The following is a 19,519-nucleotide window of genomic DNA, read 5'->3' as shown; positions in this document are numbered from 1 at the left end:
GCCCCAAAGTTACTGTATTTTTTCAAGTATAATACTCCCATGCATATAACGTGCGTAGTGTGCATGAGAAACTAATGGCCTGAGAGGAGATTGCAAGGCTTGCAAACCATAAAACATACATTATTTGCTTTAAAATATGGTAATAGTGTCCTATTTGCAATTGGACTCTGATATTCCACCTACAAGATGGAAATGTAATTAACTCCTGCCAGCTTCTCCTTATTATCTGAAAGGTTACTTTGTTTCCTTTATTAGAAGACATCCCTGTTAAGAACACTGTTAGATAGGTAGAAACAAGTATTGATTTGGGCGAAGAGAAGCGCAGTGTACCAACTGTGAGTGGCCAACATGGTGGCATTGAAGAAGAGGAAGACAGAGAGGTACATGGGAGGTATAGACAACAAAGATGAACATAAAGTACCATGTTGTCAGTGAAGGCAAAACATTAATATATATGGATGGATAGATGGGTGGACAGGCTGAACTATTAGGTATATCTGTGCAGCGGGCAGTGTGCCCAAAATCATATATAGAGTTGGCAGACAATGTTTCTACAAGTGTATTTGTATGTTCTGTAAAAATTCCCAGGTATATAGCAGAGCTCACAACGGGCAAGGTTGTAGTCACTTCTTGGGCACAACCAGCTATCCAGAGGGAGCGAGTAGTTGGACCTGTGGGCTTGGGACCATAGTTGCAGGGGACAGCAAGCTCAATTGGCATAACATACTACCCAAAACATTGTTCCACCTCCTACTTTGGTGAGTAGCGACTGGGATCTTAAAAGCTTGTAAGCAGCCATCTAGAAGCAATGATGGCTCTCTCCTCATCTAGAACAAAGAAGAATGAAGAAAATCAAAGACACATGGAAACAATTAGTCCAAGCAACTAGTACACCATGTGATCCTCAGCCTATATCACTGTGAGACTAGATGAAGAACCAGATGGTACTTGGCTACCACTGTCAACTGCTTGGAGAGGGATCGCTGTAGGAGATCCTGGATAGAGTGGGAGAACAAAACTCAAAATCATTTAAAAAAAAAAAAAAAAAGATCAGGTTTGCTGGTCTGTTAGAGCCTGATGGGATCACTGAGACTATGGACCCTAGCTGCCCTTCAGATCTGGAATTGAACCCACTCCTGTGGCTTCCAGCCAAACAAAAGACAGGCATATGAGCTGAACATTTACATTAGGTAGATATATTCCTTGGAGAGAACAGTCGTGGGAGAAAAGAAGGGCTGTGTATGCACAGGGAGACAGCTTGGGGGGGCAGGAGAGTATGGGAGGGAAGGACACAGGGAAGAGATAACTATGGGGAGGAAGTGGGAAGAGAGCTGTTACATTGTGGGAAATTGTAGTCAATGTCATGAGACAGTGTATGTGAGCTGCTGTATGGAAAGTGAACTTGCTCTTGCTCTGTAAACTTTCACCCAAATCACAATAAAAATAAAATAATAATAATTAAAAAAAGATGTCCTGTTAAAATCCCAGAGTTTGGCAAGTCAGTCTCTTTTTACCCAATTCACACTCCCATGTCTTGGAGCTGTCATGTGCACCCTTAGCTTTTATCAGTCTAGAGTTTGAGCTGTCCTTACAGGTGATGTCTTCACCTTGGTCTTTTTGGCTCCCTTTGTTGAGCCCTGTCCTGCAATACTGCATCTTCATTGGGGGTGGTGATCCCCTGCATGATGCGTTCTTGGGGTAAATGTGTTAGGACTTTGTGCATAGGTGGAGCCAGGGCTTTTCACTGTGCTCTTTGATATGGCGGCATTTTCTCAAGTATAGAAAGCAATTCCCTGTGTGGATTTTAATGACAAGAAAACATTGACTGTGACTCCTCAGGATCTGTCGTTCAGTAGAATTTGCATTGTTTCTACCTAATGCATTACCTTACACTTTCCCACTTGGATAACAGACTTTCACCATTCTTTGGAAATGGGCTAGGGAGATGAGGAAAAACAAGGATTCTTGGACCATCTAAGGAAAGTGAAGTGGGGAAACATTTTAATTTTACTAGTGTGACATTTTTTATATACCACTCAGTTTGAATATAGATATGAAATTCATCATAGTGTTCCTTGTTTCTTCCCAAATTAATCATTCATGTATCATAAATTATTATAAACTTTCTCCTCACTGTAATGCAGCATTTTATGCCATGTGTACTAATATCTTTATGTTATAGAACTATTCCATTAACCAGCTGTTTATTGATGGCCTGCTATGGGGAGAACTTTTTTCTCTGAAGATACTTAGTGAAAACGTATTTACATTGCCTGTGCTTCCACAGTATTGGAAAATTCTGAATCACATAACACAGAACTTGTACAAAGCTGCATAAGTTAATATATCGAAAAGATTGCCCTGGTATCTGAGAATGAATTCATTGTTTAACCAGGGTATTTTAACTCAGCAATCCCTAGATGTGGTATTCCATACATGCAGAGATTTATAATTGAGCTTTAATGAGTATTCAACTTGGCTTGCCCCTCAGAAGGTCAACAAAGGTGGCCAGCAAGGATTTTAAGATGATGTGAACTGTCTGGAGGGTTAGGGAAGGTCAGAGTGGGCTTGGTAGATGAGTGGTTTTAATGCAGCCACATCCTCCCTGACTTTTGCTGTGAGGAGCACTCAGCATGTGAGCCTTCATGTGGTTCATTGTGACGTTAGCGGGTCACCAATAAATGGATGCTCTCAGGGCTACAGAGGGCCTACAGTGGGGAACGTTCCACTTGGCAGTGGTGACATTTGAGAATTCTTGAGATAGGCTCAGAAATTACCATTGAAACCGTCACTGTTTCTGAATTTTGGTCTTACATATCTGAACAGCTGTTGTTTCAGCATAAGAATAGCGTGTGTATTTGTGTATGTGCGTATTGGTATGTGACCAGTTATTCCCACCTCCATTTCCATTCATTTATTCCTACAAATCATATATATTTGTAGTTCCTGGGAAATATTGTGGTGAACAAAACTGACATGGTTCTGTCCTTAGGTTTGCTCCATTAGGGAGTTTAAAAGGAAAAAAAAATCCAAAAAACCCACATATGTCAGAGCAGAACTATGTTCTGTAGGATTTTCAGTAGCCGGCTTTTCAGAAATAGATCGCCAGGCCTTTCTTTTGAGGCCCTCTGGGGAGACCTGAACTAATCTATTTGTTAGCAGCCGAACCCATTAACTGTTTACATCGTCCAGGGACTTTCCGCTCGGGGTACACTCAGGCAGTTACAGCACAGTAGGCTGAGTGTTTTGGTTGGAAAAATACAGAGTGCTCTAGGATCATACAGTAGGATCCAGGGAGGGCTTCCTCGAGGAAGTAATGTCTAAGCTGAGATCTGAAGGGAGGGGTAGAAGTTTGCCAGTCAGTCAGGGGCAGTGGCAGCAGAGGAGGAGGGTAGCAGGCTGAGGGAGGGAAGGATTCCTGCAGAGACTGGTGAAAACCTGAACACCTAAGAGCCTTTATTAATCAACCACCTTTAGCATTTGTGACAGACTTAGATGCTGGCGTTGCCTCTGTCCCTCACTGTGTGTTCCTGGGCCTGTCACCTACCTGACTGGTCTCCAGTTTTTCATTGGCAAAAAGAGAATTAAAATAGATGCTATAAACAGTCTCTTCTGACTCTAAGGTGAATATTAGAAAGTGAGTGGATCATTTTCTTTATAGCAGACTAACTTCCCTGGCCTTTTGCACACTTTGGTTTGCTTTTCTGATAGTTAGTGAGTACTTGATGAATGTAAGTAATTTTAATATTAGCCCATGAGAAACATAGCAGCTACATCCAGTGATCTAACAAAGGATGTGTTCTGAAGTCAAGAAATGAGATTTTGCTCATCCAAATCCTGATCCACCTCCAAGCTCCACTAGTACAGGTTATCAAGAGCAGACTGTTAGGTCTAGAGCTTGGGGGCTTGGAAGCTTCATGTTTGGAGCTATATTATTCTTGACACAGATTCCTTTAGTCACTAACGAATATGTTTTACTTTTTGATTCTTTGTTTTAAAAAAGTGAAAGGTCTTACCCTACTGTCTAAAGATTTCCCCTCTGTGGTTAGCTGCTCTTGAGTCACTCTTGACTCGCAGTGACGCTGTATGTGCAGAGTGGAACTGCTCCATAGGCTTCCAAGGCTATGACCTGTCAGAAGCAGATCACCGGGCCTGTCTTCCAGAGACACCTTTGGATGGGTTCAAACTGTTTGCCTCCTGTCTAGTAGTAGTCTGGGTACTTAACCTTTTGTGTCACCCGAGTATCCTTCTCAAACTTTAGTAGGCATGAGAATCACCTCATGGTCCTATTAAATGTGGGATCTGGCTCAGTAGGTCTCCCGGGGAGCCTGAGATCTTGTTCCTAACAGACTCTAGAGAGATGCTGCCGCTGTTCCAGAGACCCTCTTTGAATTGCAAGGCAGTAGGAGCTCTGATAGCGTCTTGCCTAAAAGCACTTGACTGCTAACCAGAAGGATGGCGGTTCAAACCCACCAGCCAATTCTCGGAAGGAAGATGGGGCAATCTACTTCCATCGTGATACTGCCTCAGTAACCCAAGGAGGGGTCGCTATGAGTCGGGTCCAACTCAACAGCACATAACAACAACAACAATAACAGGCTATTTAAATGTTGGGCAGTTTGAAGAGAGTCTGTTTAGGCCCTTAGGGAGTGTTGGACACCCTCTAGGAAGCTTTAGTATTCGGTGAGTCACTGGATTCAGCCAGAAAATGATGGACTCAGTAGACACTACTGAGAGGTTTTGACTTATTCTCGAGCTCCCCCAGGTGGCCCGATGAAAAATTAGTGTTGAAACATTGTTAACAGCAGTGGGAGGGAAGGTTGCTTAATATAAACATCACAAATGTTGAAATATGTATTAGCAGGAAATAGGAAGATGAAATATTGACAATGGGAAAAAGTATTCTACAGAAATTTTTTAGAGAAATTTAAAAAGGAATTGTGCGTGGATGCACTTAATATGATTTTGTTAATTTTATATAGTAATTGTGGGCACAATTGAAGCTGAAAAGGAAAGAAGAAAATCTGGGCTGTCGTCAAGAGTTCAGTTTCAAAACCAAGCCTCTGAGCCCAAGTACACTAAAGTACTCACTCTGAGTAGGCAGAAGCAGAAGGCGTGCATGGAGGAAACCCTCTGGCTGCAGGTGAGGGCGGCAGATGGTCAACTTTGTTTGTTTGTTTGTTTGTAGAAAGACAGAGTTCGGTTTTATCCATTATTCATCACAAATCATCATTTTGGACTACCTCAAAAGCATTCTTCAGTCTGACTTTTTATATACTAAATTCTAACACTGCACACTTTTCAGGAAAATATCAGAGATAAACTGCGTCCCATTCCCATAACTGCTTCAGTAGAGATCCAAGAGTCTGGCTTTCGTAGACGAATAAATTCACTTCCAGAAATCCTTCCAATTCTGAATTCAAATGAACCCAAGACAGTCCATGCAGATGTAAGTCTTTTTAACTTTTGTTTTGCCTTTTTTTATTTTGCCATATTATACTAAATCAAATGTCTTTGAGGGCAATAGAACTAATAATTTGCTTTAAAGGCCATTCCTTTGTATTAAACTTTTTAATATACACTGTACCTGAGATTTGCTTCCCAAATTAGCAATGAAATATATAGAAACAAATAAAATATAATTTGGTGCCAGAGAGTATTTTTTTCATGTCTTTTAGCCACTGAAATTTATTGAGACCGTGTAATTGGCAAAGGAACTCTGGTGGCACAGTGCCTAAGGCATTTGACTGTTAACCAGCAGGTTGGTGGTTCAAGCCCATCAGCCATTCCGTGGAAGGAAGATGGGGCAATCTACTTCCGTAAAGATTTACCACCTCAGAAACCCAATGGAGGTCGCTATGAGTCGGAATTGATTCTGTGGCAGTGAGTTTGGGGTGTATACACACACACACACACACACACGTAATTGACAGAGCTTATTATTCTCACATCAAGTTTCTCCTGTAGCTGCATGCTAAAAGATATATTGTATTTTACCATTGAGAATATGAAAATGTAGAAAACAAACTCTTTTTATTAGTCTGAACAAGGACTAATAAAATCAAGGAGTATCAAAATCCAGCAACACAAAAGATTATTAGCCATGAAATAGTCATTAAGTGCCTAATATAGCCTAAGTAATCTTAAAAAATTTATATCATATGGCTTGCTGGGCACTGCATATGAGGTGGGGTCTATTTACAAGGGTTTAGGATATCTGGAAGGCAAGGTTAGGCTGGAACCATGGCATTTGTTCCCCTAAATTTTATTTATTTTGTCGTTGAGAATATGCACAGCAAAACACACACCAATTCAACAGCTTCGACATATACAGTTCCGTGACATTGATTGCACTCTTTGAGTTGTGGAACCATTCTCCCCTCCTTTTCTGAGTTGTTCCTCCCTCATTAATGTAAACTCACTGCTCCTTGGGAGTCCTAGCAAATCTTTTGGGTTGCTGTTGTCAATTTTACTCCTTCTAGATAGTTCTTAAAAGAGCACAGTGCTCAAGGCAGAGCTTTTTTACTAAGAAAGCTAAACTATTGTCAGGTTTTAAGACGACTTCAGGAGATTGTTTTGGTGTAAGGTTTAAAGCTTATCTCAGGACAGTAGTTTCAGGGGTTCATCCACCCTCCATGGCCCCAGGGAGCCATGGCATCTTGACTTGGCATATGCTTATAGGGTGGTGCTGGAGTGTCCATTCTGGGGCTTTTGCATCTGGTGGGTCACTGACATAGCTTTTCAGAAGTAATTCCTCGCTTAGGAGCTGATGCCTAAATCTACACTTTGTCTATCTTTATTGCCACCAAAGACAGCTGCTTATACTTTGAAGGCCTTCAATGTTTGGGGTTATTATTATCATATTAATATTTTTCTGTGTATATTCCCAGCTCCATGTTAAACACAACAAGATGTTTTTCATAATTATTTGTCGATGTGATCATTGAGCAATTAGCATTGTGCTAAGTATTCTCTACATTTGCTTTCCTGACCTTAAGCTGTGTTTTCCTCATTTGTACAGTGGGGCTGATAATAGTATATTCCCTCATAGGTCTGTTGTGAGAATTGAATGAGTTAAAATATGTAAAAGTGCTACCTAGCATTATCACTACTATTAATTTTTACAACAGCCTTATAAAATGGGATGACAGTATTGCCATGTTACCTGATGAAACAGACTCTGAACAGGGTTTAAATGACTGCTCAAAACCACACAGCTCAGTAAGTGGCAGAGCCAAGTTTGGAAACCAGATCCAGGTGGCTGCAGGCCTCGTGCTCTTCACCTACCCAACGTTGCCTCTCTGTGCTTGCCAGAGCATCTTAAAACAGTTTCTTTATGGGCGGAGTGGGAATTAGAAGTATGGTGAGGTATCTTTGAAACTTGACTCTGCCAATGACTTTGTCATGCAGGGAAATGAACCTTCTAGAAACAACCAGTCACCTAATTAGATGCCTTTCTGAGTCCTGAATGGTATGAAGTACACTAATTCTGTTTTCCTATAGGTACACTTCTTAAAAGAGGGATGTGGAAACGACAATAAATGTAACAGCAACCTTCATCTGGAGTATAAGTTCTGTACCCGTGAAGGAAGTCAAGAAAAATTTTCTTACTTGCCAATGTAAGAAGCACTCAGTAATAATAGCAAAATGACTCTGGCTTTGCAATGGCTTTCTGTTAAGAAGCGGTTACTGAAAATGTATTGAGGACTTTGGTCTTTTCTTTGTTGTTGTTTTTTAACAGTCATAAAGATGTGCCAGAACTAGTTCTGAAAGATCAGAAGGATATTGCTTTAGAAATAACAGTTACAAACAGGCCTTCCAAGTCAAGGAATGGCACAAATGTTGGTGATGATGCTCATGAAGCCAAACTTATTGCAACATTTCCAGATACTCTGACTTACTCTGCATATAGAGAACTGAGGTCTTTCCCTGTAAGTATTTTTAGAAACCAGCTTGGGGGTTGTGGGAATCCCACACTGTATGGCAAATGAATATATTGTGACTTAGTTCACCTTTCCCTTATAGGAGAAACAGCTGAGCTGTGTTGCCAACCAAAATGGCTCACAAGCAGACTGTGAGCTTGGAAATCCTTTTAAAAGAAATTCCAGTGTAGGTGACACTTTCACGTATTTTATGGTTTAAATACTATTACAAAACTGATATGCTTGGCCTGTGTTAACAGCTTTTTATATTTTTTAGGTGACTTTTTATTTGATTTTAAGTACAACGGAGGTCACCTTTGACACCACAGATCTGAATATTAATCTGAAGTTGGAAACGTAAGAGCTACTTTCAGCCTTTCCATTGAGTATTAATTTCATGAAAATGCGGTGATTTGGCCCTGATCCAGCTCACAAAAGAAGTGTAATTGTCATAAGAAGGCTTACTGTTAAAATAAAACCCTATTGTTTCCTTTTCATTTCAGAACAAGCAATCAAGATGATTTGGGTCCAATTACAGCTAAAGCAAAAGTGGTTATTGAACTGCTTTTATCAGTCTCTGGGTAAGTGTTTGTGTTTACTCTAACAAATCAGTGTTTGAAAGAACCATTTACAATCCTCACTAAAACTGGTGTTTTTCAATTTAACAGAGTTGCTAAACCTTCCCAGGTATATTTTGGAGGTACAGTTATGGGTGAGCAAGCTATGAAATCAGAAGACGAAGTGGGAAGTTTAATAGAGTATGAGTTCAGGGTAAGTTGGAGCAGAGTTCCATTGGTCTTTTTTTTTGGGTGAAAGTTGACAGAGCAAATTCATTTTCTGTACAGCAGTTCATACACATTTTGTCTCATGACATTGACTTCAATTCCGTACAACATAATAGCTCTCTTCCTACTTCCTCCTTCTAGTTACTTCTTCCCTGTGTCCTTCACTCCCATGCACTCCCACTCCCCGGGCTGTCTCCCTGTGCAAATACTGCCCTTCTGTTCTCCCATGATTATGATCACTCCAAGTAGCTGTATCTACCTCATGTAAATGTTCACTCCATATGGCTGTCTTATTATTTGGTTGGAAGCCACAGGAGTGAGTTTAATTCCAGACCTGCAGGGTAGCTAGAGGCCGTAGTCTCAGGGGTCTCACCAGGCTCTATCAGACCACCAAACCTGGTTTTTTTTTTTTTTTTTGAGTTTTGAGTTTTGTTCCACATTGTTCTCCCACTCTATCCATTGGTCCTTTTATTATTCCAAAAGCTAATATATACTATGGGAGATCTAGTGGCGTAGTGCCAAAGGCACTTGACTGCTAACCAGAAGGCTGGCGGTTCAAACCCACTGGAAAGTTGGGCAGTCTACTTCCTTAGTGATACTGCCTCAGAAACCCAAGGAGGAGTCACTATGAGTCGGATCTGATTCCACAGCAGTGAGTTTGGTTTGTTTTACACATATACTGTAAGGAGCGCTGGTGGTTTAGTGCCTGAGGCATTTGACTGCTAACCAGAAGGTTGGCAGTTCAAACCCACCAGCTGCTCTGCAGAAAGAAGATGGGGCAATCTGCTTCTGTAAAAATTTACCACGTTGGAAACCCAGTGGGGGGTTGCTGTGAGAAAGAATTGGCTCAATGGCAGTAAGTTAACATATATTATATATGGTCTTCATTATGTAATTTTAATAAATAATATTTATAAATAACTAAACATAAACAAACGTTACTTAAAATCAGTTTGCTGCAGGGGGAACAGCTCACAAAAGGAGGGTGAAAACGATTGTACTGCTGGAGGAATATAGTCATTGTCACTGAATTTACATGTAGGGACAGTTGATTTGGTGTGTTGTATATATTCTCAACATAGGACTCTGTTAAGAATCCAACTTAATTTTTTTAAGTTAGAGTTTTAATACCTATATGTGGTATAGAAACAAAGTAATACTTGATTTTTCTACCCAGAATCCATGAAAAAAAAATCTAAAAGGAAAAGTAATTTCTATTTGGCTTTAGAATGTGTTACGATTTGTTTCTAACTTCACTGTAAGATCCTCTTCCTAAATGTTTGTGGTTGAAAGAATAATCACCTGTTTACCTTCCACAAGCCCAATTTTGTGATAGTCAGTGTGAAACGGGTACATGCCGATAAAGCCAGTTGCTGTCATGTCAGCTCCAGCCCCTATGTGTCAGAGTAGAGCTCCATGGGGCTTTTAATGGTTAATTGTTTTGAAACAGATTGCCAGGACTTCCTTCTGAGCTGTCGCTGCATGGACTTGAACTTCCAATATTTTGGTTAGCAGCCAAGCGTGTTAAACTGTATCACCCAGGGACTTCGTATGCCAATAAGAAAACCAAATAATTGTCTCTGAACCATTTCAAAGTAGGCAGTCACAATGACTGTGTCCAGCTAAATGAGCATAAACGTATAGCCCAGAGCCCACCCATACCTCATCCATGAGTTTGGCTCAGATTACCTTCCTAAAACCACAGGGGCTGTTGAGGTGAAAGTCTGAAATGGCAGGAATGAGCTGACCCGTGACTCTAGCAGGATGAAGAAGCTGAATTCTACTCTTGTGTCTCTGTCTCAGTTATGTAGTGCAGTTGTAACAGAAATACCACAAGTGGATGGATTAAATAAGCAAATTTATTTTCTCACAGTTTACAAAAAAAAAACAACTCACTGCCATCAGGTCGATTCTAACTCATAGTGTGACCCCCTTTGGGTTTCTGAGGTAGTATATCTTTACGGAAGTAGATTGCCCAGTCTTCTTTCCATGGAATGGCTGGTGGGTTTGAACCACCAACCTTCTGGTTAGCAGTCAGATGCCTTAGGCACTATGCCACCAGAGCTCCTCCTCACAGTTTAGGAGGTTAGAAGTCTGAATTCAAAGCACTGGCTCTAGAGAAAGGCTATCTTCTTTTGTCAGCTCTGGAGGAAGATGCTTGTCCCTTTTCAACATCTGTGGGCCTGGTGTTCTGTGGACATCTCCATGTGTCTTGGCATCAATCTTCCCCTGGGTCTAGGAGGTTCTCAGCATAGGGACCTTGGGGCCAAAGGACATGCTCCTCTCCCAGCTCTTTCTTGGTGGTAGTCAGGTCCCTCCTTCTCTGCTAGCTTCTCTCTACTTTTATGTCTTTAAGATAAAAGGTGATATAGGCCACACACCAGGGAAACTCTCCTTATGTCAGATCAGGGCTATGACCTGAGTAAGGATGTTAAATCATATCCTAATCCCCTTACAACTGATTGGTTGATCACATCAGATCATGTTATGGGGGATGATTACATCATTACATTTACAGCCAAACCACTGAGAATCATAGCCAAGTTAGCACATATTTTTGAAGGGCACAGTTTAATCCATGACAGTCTCTTAACACTAAAGACAGCTGTGAGAGGTGGTTGTGGTGGTTATGATTTTTGTGCAAGTGTGGCTGCAAAGGAAGTCTGTGAGTTCCGGAGTGGGGCTCCACACAACGAAGAGAGCTCTTACCACATGCTTTTGGGCTCTGTTACAGGAAGTTGCTCTGTTACCAGCTTGGACTATTAGATTCATGACTATCATATGGTTTTACTCCAGGTCTCTTGGTTGTTATCCCAAGTCTGCCTGGGTAGTAGAGGACAGAGGCTGCTTCATTTCAGTGGGTGGGGTTTCCCCAGGGCAAGTTGGTGCACTGCCGTGCATGGCACAGGCCTCCTCAGAGCAACCCACAAACACACACGATTCTTCTCCTTTCCCTGGGCCTGTTGAACATGTGGCATCCCTGAAGGGTCAGTTTTATTGCACACTGCAGTTTTTCTAGATTGAATTAGCAACCACTTCTCTTTGGTCTTATTTTTTTTTTCCAGTCCATTTTAAAATATTTAAACATTTTATTGAGATATAACCTATACTATTACAAGTCACCCACTTAAAGTAAACAATTCAGTGGTTTTTAGTATATTCAGAGTTATGCAACTATCAATACAAGCTAATTTTACAACATTTTCATCACCCCAAAAAGTAACCCCATATCCATTAGCTCTTAGACCCCATTCTTCACACTCTCCTCCCAGCCCTAGACACAAGTAATCTACTTTCTGTCTCTGACCTTTTTAAAAACAAAAATTTATTGACAAGAACCTTTAGGTGTAAATCTTTATTTTGAATACCCTATAAAACTCCATTTTATTGCTTTTATTGTAGGTTTATGTGAGATATTTTGACTTTTTTTCTCCTGGTGATAGGAGCTGCTACTTAATTTTGCATTCAAAGAATTACGTTGAGTTAACATGTATTATTTTTCTAATAGGTAATTAACTTAGGCAAGCCTCTTAAAAACCTCGGCACAGCAACCTTGAATATTCAGTGGCCAAAAGAAATTAGCAATGGCAAATGGTTGCTTTATTTGGTGAAAGTAGAATCCAAAGGATTGGAAAAGATAACCTGTGAGCCACAAAATGAAGTAAACTTCCTAAACCTAAAGGTATGTCAGTAGATGTAACTAATGTCTCCATAGACATAAGTAAGAGAAGATGACTCTTGAAAAGTCATCACTCTCCTTAGTCATCTGGCGTTCTGGCATGTTGACTTTTTCTGTGGTATCACAGTTTTTCTATTATAGTTGAGTAACCAAATCAGATTGAGGAATTTCTGCTGATTAGTGACCATCCAGGAGCTCTGGTGGCGTAGTGCCTAAGGTACTTGACTGCTAACCAGAAGGCTGGCGGTTCAAACCCACCAGCCACTCCTCGGAAGGAAGGTTGGGTAACCTACTTCCGTAGTGATACTGCCTCGGAAACCCAAGGAGGGGTCGCTATGAGTCGAGTCCTACTCGACAGCACATAACAACAACAACAAGAAGTGACCATCCTGGCACATAAGGCAGAGCCCCTCAGTGCTTGTCAAGGCCATAGCTACTTTCTGAAGTTTTATGACCAGCCCTTATCCTTATAGATAAGGGGGACTGAGATGTGGTTCTGGTTGGGGAAGGGGGTGTGAGCCACAAATAGTAACGCCTAGTTGACTTCTAATTGCACCAACCAAAAACTGTGTTGCATTTATTAGCCATAAAAGTAACCAACAGAACCAACCTACTAAGGGTATTGGTACTTTAGCGAATGACCTCGAAAGCTTTTCATTCTTCTTTTTTAAAACAATAAATATTTATTGAGCACTTGTTTACTTCAGGCTCTGTGCTAGTAAGTATTTTGTCTGTATCTTCTCAATTCATTCTTTTGATAGTTCTATGAAGTAAAAACTTTCATTATACCAACAATTTCATAAGTGAGGAAATTAAGATTCAGAGATTTAAGTTCAAAGTCACTCAGCTATAAAGAGGCAGATTTTTAACATTCAGGCTCAGCTCTTCCAGATTTCAAAGCCTGAACTTTTACACACCTCCCCCCAAACACACTTTGTACTCTTCCACATTGATGTAACTGATTTCTTATTTCCACCCCAGTCTGATGGATGTTTGCTGTCATTGCATGTCTTTTTTAAATTCTAAGGTGACTGGGGATGATGAATGTTCATAAAATAAACTCATTGTCATCAAGTCAATTCTGACTCATAGAAACCCTATAGAACAGAGTAGAATTGCTCCATAAAGTTACCAAGACTATAAATCTTTACAGAAGCAGACTGTCATCTTTTTTCCCTTAAGGTAGCTGGTGGATTCAAACCATTGACCAAATGGTTTAACCAGCCAAATGCCTTAACCACTGCACCACCAGAGCTCCTTCAATGTAGTCATACTTGGTGGCTTATAGCATGATCCTCTACTCATCAACTTTAAAAAAAAAAAAAAACAAGATGACTTATTATTTCCAGTGGTTATTATAAGGAAACATGAGTTTTAAAACTTTTTGTATGGCTGATTTATGATTATACTTTGAATAAGTCATATACTGTTTTTTTTTTTTTTGTCTCTTTCCCTTTCCTTAATGTCACTTATTCATTCAAGATGTGATTTTCTACTATGTATTAGGTACTGAGCTAGGTGTGTAGGAAGAAGGTTTGATCCCTGGCCTGAGGATGCTCCTTGTTCAGTAGGGAGGGAGACGGGAGCAAAGAGAACACTTTGTTTTTCCTGAGTTTTAAGGTCAGGGTGAAATGAATTGCCTTAATAAACTGATGTTTCAGATGGTAATAGCATATGCTAGTTCTATACTTCACTTATTTCAGTGCCTTTGGTGACAGGTAAGTGGTTAATGCTGATGGTTGAGTATGTGAATTGGGCATTGTTTGGGAGGGTGTGCTTATGAGATATCCACAATAATGACAAAGAGGTAAAGTTGGCTCTGTTTTGGATATAATTCTCAGGAGTCTCACAACTCAAGAAAGAAACGAGAAATTGCTGAAAAACAGACAGATGATAGCAGAAAATTTTCTTTATTTGCCGAAAGGAAATATCAGACCCTTGTAAGTATTTTCGAGAGCTGTGAAGATTTGCCCCTCTGAGGGTAGAGGAGAGGGTCTCCCCCAGAGCTTTGTTTTTCAACTGCTGATCTTCCTTTTCCCTGCAGAACTGTAGTGTGAATGTGAACTGCGTGAACATAAGGTGCCCACTGCGAGGGCTGGACAGCAAGGCTTCTGTTGTTTTGCGCTCGAGGTTATGGAACAGCACGTTTCTGGAGGTGTGATTCCATTCTGCCCCTGGAAGTCACTTGCCACCTGCTAGGACATACCTCACGTCTCTAACACATTCACTAACTTGTCTCCAACAGGAATATTCCAAACTGAACTACTTGGACATTCTCACACGGGCTTCCATTGATGTGACTGCTGCTACCGAAAATATCAAGCTGCCAAATGCAGGCACTCAGGTGAGAGAGACCCCAGTCCTCATTTAGGTTCAGAGAAAATCATTCTTCCCTCTACCCCACCCACGGCCTGGGGCTATGCTGCTTTGGCTGCCCATCTTCCTCATTACACTGTTTCCTCCATTAAGGAGAAAACAGATAGTGTCTTATGGTACTGCTTTTCAGTGGTGCTTCCAGCCTAAGATGGACTAGGAAGAAAGGACTGGTGATCTGTTTCCAAGAATTAGCCACTGAAAAACCCTAGGGATCACAATGTCTGATCCCATTGTGTGTGGTGTTGTCATGAGTGGATGCTGACTCAGTGGCAGGTAACGATAACAACAAGCCAAGCTGTGTTTTAATAGACTCACTGAAAAAATAAATAAATCTAGGGTCATCTAGTTCATCAGGGCATAGGGTAGTCTTGATTGGCTTAGTGAAAGAAAAATACACCTTCCAGCCCTGCAGTAACCCCCTGTCTTGTAGGGTCTCTGCTGTTGCAGCCATTATTAGAATGTCCAAATGATGGGAACCTCATTGCATCATGGGATAGCCCATGCCATGTTTAACCAGATGCAGTTATTAGAAAAAATCTCTCTGTATATGAATCCAGAATTGAACCTTGTAAAATAGGTTCTGCCCCTTAGGATGAGTCCAACTTCTTACTCTTTGTCACATGGCACCCTTTCAAATAGTTTGAAGGAAACAGAAACCTCCTTGGACAGGTCTGCTTTCTTTTCTTCAGAACTAAGCACCCTAGCTCTTCAGTTACTTGTCATGCAAGGCACAACCACACTGGTTCCAGGCCCCTCCCCATCCTGGGCCTGTTTTTGTTGGCAGTTTCCTAGTTGAGGTATAATTCTCAGCTGAGCTGTGGTCTTCCCAGTTCAGCTTACCCTGGGACCGTTCCCCTCCCAGCATCTCAGCACCACACTTCTATCTGCCCAGCTGAAATTCAGTTTTTAAATGTTTCCTGAAGATTGTGTTTGCGTCATTAGCCAGCTGTTATTTTTGTATTTCGGTTCTACTAAAACTTCCAAGTGTTTTTAATCAGAATTTATGGTCAAGCAATGCTTCCCATATCCTGTCCTTAAGGAGGTTTTAAAAATCAAAATGGATGAAATGAATCGTCACATTTTATGTGATTTGCTTTTGGTCCATTGTTTCTGTTTGCAAAATAATCTTGAATCTGGATTATTCTCTTAACTTTCTGTCACTGCAAAGCTTAATCAAAACTAGGAAGCATGCCTTTATGTCTTTAAGCAATTAACAATAAGATGGACCAGGACTAAGAAGAGAACCATGTGATGAACCACCAGTGAGGGGTTCCTTGTAGGGTCTGAAACTCACAGGAATAGGTATCAGGATCTCCAGGTAGAATGACTTCACCTCACAAGAGATATCATGGATAGGAATGTTTTACAAAGAGACTGAGTAGGGGAAGAATGGTTGTAAATTACCATTCTTACGTTGGCATCGATCTACTAATGGGAATTTTATAGTTTTATTTACTTAGTCAGCTGAAATCCAGAGAGCTTCTCTGATCTAATTGAGTCTCCCTGACTGATTTCTGAAATACAGTTGTCCTTTGGATGCCTTTACCATTTATCATCCAAACACTGAGATAAATGGTGTAAACCAGGGCTATCCCAGGCTCACATATGGTCACCCTCACCATGTTTATTTTTACAAGCTATACCAGTCCACCTTTCTCTGTCTTTATCATAAGGCATCGTAAGGGACTGTCAAATAAACCACAACTTTCTGTGCGTCTCTGGCTGAAGGTAGCTGCTATAGCTTTCTGTAACTTTTAAGTCAGCAACTCTGAGAATTACTGAGTTTTTAGAGCTGGAAAGAGAATTAACATTTTACAGGGAAAGGTCTAACAGTAATAAAGCATTAATAACAAGTTTCTCAGTTACTAGTTACTTCACCTCTGCTAAATAAATTTATCAATTTAAAGTTCAGAAGAATACTGAGTTAAACATTATACCCATTGCACAAAAAAGAAAGCAGGCTCAGGGGATGTCATGTGGGAACCTGGATGGAAACCCATGGCTGTCTGACTTCAGGGCTAGTTGTTTTTTAGCTTTTAATTGTGATTTGAGTGAAGTTTTACAAAGCAGATTTTGTTTTATATTCAACAGTTCATACACATTTTGTTTTGTGACACTGGTTACATTCCCCACAGTGTAACAATTCTCTTCCCCCTTCCTCCCTGTGGTTGCCCTTCCCCTGTGTCCTCCTTGCCTGTGCATTTCTACCTCCTTACCTTTCTCCCTGTGAAAATGCTGCCCTTCTGATCTCCATGGTAGATTGTTCTAAGGAGTACATCACCTGGTGTAAGTGTTCAGCTCATAGGCCTGTGTCTCATTCAGCTGAGTTAAGCCACGGGAGTGAATTCAATTCCAGGACTAAGGGGTGACTCAGGACCATTGTCTTGGGGATTTCACCAGTCTCTATCAGACTAGTAAGCCTGGTCTTTTTATGATTTTTAGTTGTGTTCCACATTTTTCTCCCATTCTATTCAGATTCTCCAATTTTGATCCCTCTCAGAGTGGTAGGCATTGGTAGCCAGGCACCATCTAGTTCTTCTGGTCTCAGAGTCATATAGGCTGAGGTTCTCATGGTCCATTAGTTCTTGGGACTAACTGTTCCAAGCATCTTTTATTTTCTTCACTCTTCTTTGCTCTAGCAAGGAGAGACCAATAGTTGTACTTTAGATGGCCACTTGCAAGCTTTTAAGACCCCAGTTGCTACTCACCAAAGTAAGTTGTAGAATAATATTTTTATATACCATATTGTGCCAATAGAGCTTGGTTGATGTACCCACCACCACCACCATAGTGTCCAGCCCACAGGCCCAGTGACTCACTCCCTCAAGGTGCTTAGTTGTGCTTTGCTATTACTGTAACTTTGTCTCCTGATGGGTTTAAACTGTATATAGACATTTTATAGCATATACAAATATATATGTAAGAATATTTTCTGCCAAACCTATATATGGTCGTGGGTATATTTCTATTCGCCTATCCATCTTGCCTGTCTGCCTAAGTGTCCACCTCTAGTTAATGTTTGCTATTACTGATAATGCAGTATTGTGTGTGTAATAGTATTTGCTTTTATTGACTTTCATAAAATAGTATTTTGCCTTTATTGTACAGAGCTCTTGTTCTTTCATTCCACAACTCTTGGTCCTCATTAAGCCCCTAAATCTCAAATTCAGGTAAGGACACTGAATCCAGGAACGTTTGTGTTTCCCTCAGTTCACACAACTAGCAAGTGGAGACCAGCCCTCAGTCCCATGACTCCTAGCAAAGTGCTCTCTTCTTCTGGAAGATGATGGGACTGGGGACCATGGTGGCCAATGTAGTACCTGAGTCACAAATTGAAATGGTGTTCTTTCGGTCATACCACATTCTTAGGACTTGGAGAACTCATGCCTTCTTGGGGCAATTAGAGTCTTCTGTGATCCTACTTTATTTTTTTAAATAATTAATTGATTTGTGAGTGGATTACTGATCTCTTATTTCTAGAACGCATTTCTTTTGAAAATTGAGACATTGGCTTATCTCTAGTTTTCTGATAGCTCTTGTATTCTGAGCTGTAATAGCTCAAATATCATATCTATATGTTTCCTTAGTATTTCAGGGTACAGTTTTTCTAAGCCTACAGATTTGAGCTTTAAATTCACGTGTCAAGATGTCTTCCTTTATTGTGGGTTTCAGTTTCATCCTTATCTTAGTTTACCTATTCCAGTCTGAAGATCATGTTCTTGGGAGATAAAAGCAAAATAGGTTGAGTAATTCAATCTTGTCATTTGGTCTTAATATCACAACTTCTTCCCATTGCTTTTATTCTAATCATGGCTTTTGGCAAAAAAAAAAAAAAAAGAGAGAGAGAGAGAAGAAAAGATCTTTCTGTTTCCTTAAAACCTAACCAGCTTCAAGAGATTTTTGTTCACTTTGCAATAAAGCACCTTGAAATCACTATAACAAGATCAGAAACCACATAATTCAGCCAGGTGAGATGGTTGCATTTTTGTATCAATTAAATTAAATCCATCTAATTAACAAAGAATGATTGAAGATACATGGTGCGCCTTCCCTGTGAAGAATGCCAGAGAAGCAAAGTTGAATAAGATACTGTGTCAATGTCAGGTCTGGGAACAGTGAACAAAGTGAGAATTATTTGAACTAAACCAAGGAGCTCTGGTAGCATAATGGCTAAAGCACTTGACTGCTAACCAGAAGGCTGGCGGTTCAAACCCACCAGCCACTCCTCGGAAGGAAGGTTGGGGAATCCTACTTCCGTAGTGATACTGCCTCGGAAACCCAAGGAGGGGTCGCTAGTGAGTCGGGGCCGACTCGACGGCACATAACAACAACAACAACAAACCAAGAAGGAAGGAGATTATTGATTGATTGATTTTATATAACCCTACTTTATTCCTAAGGAAGTAGGAAGAGAATATCTGACCACTCAAGATAGAAAAGAAAACACAAGAGATAAAAAATAAACACATCATTCTTTAGGGGCATGAGGTTTTGTGTTTTTTGTCTTTCTCTTTACTCTAAATTCAAAAAAGAACTTGAGAATAGGGATCCTTTTATAAGAGTGGATTTAATAGTTTCGTAAAAGACGTGCAAATCTCTTCCTATGGTGATTTTTTTAATACTGATATTCAGCAAAAGTGGAAGGTATTATATGACAGGGTGATTCAGGGAAAGTGCTTGGCCAGCTAATGTGTCCTAAGCGCTGCTCAGTGGTGGTTTAGCTTAACACATCAGCAGAGCTGAAGCCTCTTTCTTAT

The 19,519-nt window shown here is 40.5% G+C and overlaps 1 protein-coding gene across 1 annotated transcript in view; it reads left to right on the top strand.

Annotated features, from left to right (window-relative positions):
- ITGA6 (integrin subunit alpha 6) overlaps window positions 1–19,519 on the top strand; it is an 81,297-nt gene that overhangs the window by 52,664 nt on the left and 9,114 nt on the right. The window contains exons 13-24 of the mRNA XM_042782496.1: window positions 4,983–5,143; window positions 5,306–5,449; window positions 7,504–7,619; window positions 7,742–7,931; window positions 8,026–8,109; window positions 8,200–8,279; window positions 8,426–8,503; window positions 8,591–8,693; window positions 12,216–12,389; window positions 14,228–14,326; window positions 14,431–14,541; window positions 14,632–14,730. Coding sequence (XP_042638430.1) covers window positions 4,983–5,143; window positions 5,306–5,449; window positions 7,504–7,619; window positions 7,742–7,931; window positions 8,026–8,109; window positions 8,200–8,279; window positions 8,426–8,503; window positions 8,591–8,693; window positions 12,216–12,389; window positions 14,228–14,326; window positions 14,431–14,541; window positions 14,632–14,730 — 1,439 coding nt within the window. The remainder of the gene's footprint in view (window positions 1–4,982; window positions 5,144–5,305; window positions 5,450–7,503; window positions 7,620–7,741; window positions 7,932–8,025; window positions 8,110–8,199; window positions 8,280–8,425; window positions 8,504–8,590; window positions 8,694–12,215; window positions 12,390–14,227; window positions 14,327–14,430; window positions 14,542–14,631; window positions 14,731–19,519) is intronic.

This window comes from Orycteropus afer, unplaced genomic scaffold, assembly GCF_000298275.1.
Source record: "Orycteropus afer afer isolate SDZICR_OR568_19922 unplaced genomic scaffold, OryAfe1.0 scaffold00001, whole genome shotgun sequence".
Classification (NCBI taxonomy): domain Eukaryota; kingdom Metazoa; phylum Chordata; class Mammalia; order Tubulidentata; family Orycteropodidae; genus Orycteropus; species Orycteropus afer.
The sequence above is the reverse complement of the archived record's forward strand: the minus strand, read 5'-3'. Positions and strand labels throughout refer to the sequence as shown.